This window comes from Rhagoletis zephyria, unplaced genomic scaffold (genome assembly GCF_001687245.7).
Source record: "Rhagoletis zephyria isolate East Lansing unplaced genomic scaffold, Rhagoletis_zephyria_1.1 Rzeph_scaffold_00159, whole genome shotgun sequence".
Lineage (NCBI taxonomy): Eukaryota > Metazoa > Arthropoda > Insecta > Diptera > Tephritidae > Rhagoletis > Rhagoletis zephyria.
In genome coordinates, this window is record NW_016157243.1 from 93105 (window position 1) to 98338 (window position 5234).

At 36.5% G+C, this 5234-nt stretch overlaps 1 protein-coding gene across 1 annotated transcript in view; it reads left to right on the forward strand.

Moving 5' to 3' along the window:
* The window catches only part of Cyt-b5-r (Cytochrome b5-related), a 9353-nt gene extending 4578 nt beyond the window's left edge, over positions 1–4775 (forward strand). Inside the window, exons 4-5 of the mRNA XM_017605991.1 lie at positions 1847–2229; positions 4039–4775. Of these exons, the coding sequence (XP_017461480.1) occupies positions 1847–2229; positions 4039–4546 (891 nt within the window). The 3' untranslated portion in view covers positions 4547–4775. The remainder of the gene's footprint in view (positions 1–1846; positions 2230–4038) is intronic.
* Positions 4776–5234: the final 459 nt, after the last annotated feature.

Consider the following 5234-nt stretch of genomic DNA (forward strand, 5'->3'; position numbering starts at 1 on the left):
AAAAAGCAATTCGAAATCAAATTTAACATATCGTTATATTATAGTAAAAAATTGCAAAGCTCACTTTTACAAATTTTACACGAGAGGAAAAAACTTCTTATAGCTCTTTTCTTCAAGTAAATCGCTTTTTTAAGTTATAGTTTTTTTAGTAACTTTAGATATACATATGTATGTGTCATTACTACCAGTTCTTTTAAATACAAACATTATTTCGCATTAATTTAAAAATAAATCTGAAAATGTTTGATACATCTTCTAGAGTTTTCTAAAACAATAATTAATGTTAAGGGAACAGACATTGACTTTTCAACCAGACAGCTGGTTACTTTGACAGCGTTTCAAGCCGCCATTCGGCCAAACAAGTTTTCAAACTAAATCAAAGCAAACTAAAGCCAGCAAGGCACGCAAAGCAAGCCTGCATTGGGCCAGCGCCTTTACTCATGATGCAATGATCGGAGGTAGCACTTTTCCTTTAAAGAAATAATCATAGAAATCGGTTATCGTGGTCTAAAGTTATGCGGTAATATATGTATGTACGTATAAAAAAATATTCCGGCGAATTGACAACCTTTTCCTTTTTGTGAAGTCGGTTAAAAAGTGATTGACAACAAAATGAATATTATAGGAATACAAATCGCAGGTGTTTTTTAGATTCTATAGTCACGCTATAGGTACGGTGACCATCCGTACTTTATTTTAACCCCCTGTCCTTATAAGTTTTTTTTCAAAATAAAACCGCCTTTTGTCCTTTATTTCTTAAACTGTCCTTGAAATCACCCCTGGATTTTTCAGAGGTAAATTTTTAAACAGAGAATATGAACAAATAAAAATCTCCCTTTTATAAGCGTAATGAGAACCTTCGCCAGTTTGTTTCGCACCCCACTTAAAGGTTGGTTATTGATCGGTAATCTTTGCACAATCTATAAATCACGAATCGTTGCTAATACTGATAGAAAAATTAATATACTTTCAGTAAAATTCATTGTTCTCAAAAGCACAGGGAGTTAGTTACCAGTTGCACTGAAAGACAGCAATAAATACAAAATTTTTAGTGCAAAGTGCTGAAAAAGTAGCAATGTTGAATAAAATGTATTCTCCTGTTCCAGGTAAAACTTTTCCCTTTTTTTTGAATTTAATAACTGAATTAACTGGAACAGCAGAAGCGATATTCTTCAAAATTGCTACTTTTTTTGCGCTTTCAAAAATCGGGCTCAACTGGTCTCTTGCTAGTTGTATAAGCTTTCATTTAAAAAAAATTAATCTAGCTGGTTGAAAAATGAAGGCTCCAGTAAATTATGAACATTGAATTCCCATTTTGAACCACTGTGTGCTGGCTTCGTCGTGTAGTATGAATTGTGATAAATACATTTTGGCAGCAAAGGATGGCGAAGTCCTTGATAAGGATTTGGTTTCATTTTTCGGAATAGGTTACAGCCCGGCTTACAGCGCCTTTCAACAAAGGAAACTCATGCAATTAAATACTAGAATTAACTGGTAAATATTTGATTTAAATTACGGTATGGGTAAGGTACTTGTAGCATACAAGTTGTATGTACATATTCCCAAATCATTTTGAATAAAAATATCCTTTATTTTATGTTGGTTAATATGGTCACCGTAGCTATAGGCAATATTCGAAATTAATAAGCCCGCGACTTTTTGTTTTTTTATTAAAGCAAATTCGATTGTCATTTTCTTTAATCCCATTACAAGTTGGTATAAAATTGTACCAAGTTCGGGAACTTCCTATCCCACTCAAACGGAGTCTGTATATCTCTAAATTATTTTTTACTTTTCTGCTCACATTGTAATAAAAGCGTATGTTAATTTAGTGTTTTACTTGCAGGCAATTCACCTATCCTTGTTGGTGTCCATCTACATTTTCGCCGCTCTCAGCGCACGCCTACATAGTCTGCTCTTCCTAGCGCTCGCTGGCACTGCGCTTTGCTGGACCGTCATTGTGGCGCATAACTACTTCCACAGGCGCGATAATTGGCGTATGTACACCTTCAATTTGTGCCTGATGAATTTCTGCTCGTGGCGAATTTCGCATGCGCTCTCCCATCATATCTATCCAAATTCGTTCCTCGACCTGGAGTTGTCCATGGTTGAGCCGCTACTTTGCTGGGTGCCCAATCCATATATAAAGAGCAAACTTATGCGTTATCTTTCAATAGTCACCGAGCCAATCACTTATGCGATAGTTTTTCCATTACAGATGGCGACTAGGTAATTTCGAAGGCTTCTTTTTTTTATTTAATTTAACTTAAGATTAATAAGTCTCTTTCCCACTTCAGAATCCTTTACTCGCTTCGCCACGAGAACATCCTGTACTGGCACGATATTCTGCCGCTCAGCATACCACTCGCCATGTTCCTCTTCTCCGATCTTACGCTGCTGTTGTCACTGCGCCAATGGCTGTTCATCACAATGATTGCCAGCTTCGCTTTCAGTGTTATTGGCCTGAATGCAGCTCATCATGNACATACAATGAAAAAAAAATAAATAAATATTGCGACGAATTGATAACCTTTTGCTCTTTTTGAAGTCGGTTAAAAAAGTAAAAGATGATTTAAAAAGCTAAAAACAGCTCTTATTACAATGTGAGCTAAAAAGTGAAAAATACGTTATAGGCATACAGATTTCGTTTGAGAGGAATAGGAATTTCCTTAACTTCATCTAATTTAACTTTTTAAATTAGCATAAAATATTATACAAATTATTCTTAAGCAAAAAACAAAAGCAACTTCAATTCTCATATAAAAATTTAAGACTACCGTTAACTTAAGGTACTGGCCCAATGCAGGCTTGCTTTGCTTGCGTCGCTCCGACAAGTGTCAAAAATTATTTGGAACATACTAAAATGTATAAAGGCTGGCCAAATGGCAGCTTTTCTTCACTTGCTTTAAGCGCCTCAAAGTTTTAAATAGACAAATGTTTTATTTGAAAGCGTTTTGTAGGCTTTTGACAAAGAGGCATGTTCCTGTTCAAAATACATAAATTCAAACAAAAATTTNATGAAGGCTCCAGTAAATTATGAACATTGAATTCCCATTTTGAACCACTGTGTGCTGGCTTCGTCGTGTAGTATGAATTGTGATAAATACATTTTGGCAGCAAAGGATGGCGAAGTCCTTGATAAGGATTTGGTTTCATTTTTCGGAATAGGTTACAGCCCGGCTTACAGCGCCTTTCAACAAAGGAAACTCATGCAATTAAATACTAGAATTAACTGGTAAATATTTGATTTAAATTACGGTATGGGTAAGGTACTTGTAGCATACAAGTTGTATGTACATATTCCCAAATCATTTTGAATAAAAATATCCTTTATTTTATGTTGGTTAATATGGTCACCGTAGCTATAGGCAATATTCGAAATTAATAAGCCCGCGACTTTTTGTTTTTTTATTAAAGCAAATTCGATTGTCATTTTCTTTAATCCCATTACAAGTTGGTATAAAATTGTACCAAGTTCGGGAACTTCCTATCCCACTCAAACGGAGTCTGTATATCTCTAAATTATTTTTTACTTTTCTGCTCACATTGTAATAAAAGCGTATGTTAATTTAGTGTTTTACTTGCAGGCAATTCACCTATCCTTGTTGGTGTCCATCTACATTTTCGCCGCTCTCAGCGCACGCCTACATAGTCTGCTCTTCCTAGCGCTCGCTGGCACTGCGCTTTGCTGGACCGTCATTGTGGCGCATAACTACTTCCACAGGCGCGATAATTGGCGTATGTACACCTTCAATTTGTGCCTGATGAATTTCTGCTCGTGGCGAATTTCGCATGCGCTCTCCCATCATATCTATCCAAATTCGTTCCTCGACCTGGAGTTGTCCATGGTTGAGCCGCTACTTTGCTGGGTGCCCAATCCATATATAAAGAGCAAACTTATGCGTTATCTTTCAATAGTCACCGAGCCAATCACTTATGCGATAGTTTTTCCATTACAGATGGCGACTAGGTAATTTCGAAGGCTTCTTTTTTTTATTTAATTTAACTTAAGATTAATAAGTCTCTTTCCCACTTCAGAATCCTTTACTCGCTTCGCCACGAGAACATCCTGTACTGGCACGATATTCTGCCGCTCAGCATACCACTCGCCATGTTCCTCTTCTCCGATCTTACGCTGCTGTTGTCACTGCGCCAATGGCTGTTCATCACAATGATTGCCAGCTTCGCTTTCAGTGTTATTGGCCTGAATGCAGCTCATCATGATCCGGAGATCTATCACGAAGGCGATGCTAATCGTGAAGATCGCGACTGGGGGCTCTTCCAGGTGGATACCATTATCGATCGTGGTGACTTGAAGGGTTCACAGTTCTTAGTGTTGACTCATTTCGGTGATCATATTTTGCATCATTTGTTCCCGACTTTGGACCACGGCATCCTACCACAACTCTATCCAATACTCTATGAGACGTTGGAACAATTTAAGGGCAAAGTGCGCGAATGTAATCATTTGGAACATTTGTTGGGTCAGCATAAGCAATTGTTGCGCACCACACCGAATACAAAACCGCCGGGTTCGCATAACTAAGAAAAATATAAAATTTTAAAGCAGTTCAAGAATATGTACCATTTTTTGGGTAGAAGATAACTAAAATTTTTTCTTAAATATTTTGTAAGTTTTTATATGGCATTTCCATTTACGAAATACCAGTAGATATGTTTAAATAATTTTAGGCTACAGACTACGTTATCATCTCAAATACAATTTGGAATACATGTATGTATGTATGTAGAATAGACCAATACTTAAAGCTTAACTTTTTCTCATTCGAATCAGTTGGCGATTTTCACGTTTTACTAAGTGTGTGGCCAAGCTTTTCCTCCAATTTATGGTGTTATGACGTCTTCGACCGCCAGATTAGTTTTTGTACGAACCTTTTTCATGTGACAAAACAACTCTTTCAATTTTAATGTTGGTTTCGAACTTCGAATTCGAATGCAGGATACACCGATTTTGCAACGCTGCTGAACAATTTTGTTTGACCCTTTATTCAGTTAGTTCCTTCCCTGTGGGGAAAATCTCTAGTTCTGAACTCTTGCGCTTCCGAACCAATTCTAAAATCGACAGACGAAAGAAAAAAGTATCATGATTTTTCAATCTTTTTGGTTCTTCCGTGTGTGCGATTTTAAGTTATTTTGGAAGAAATGTGTTTTCAATTTGAAATTAAATTTGTTTGAATGATTGTAAGAAATGTACGTTTACATACCTTTAGCTG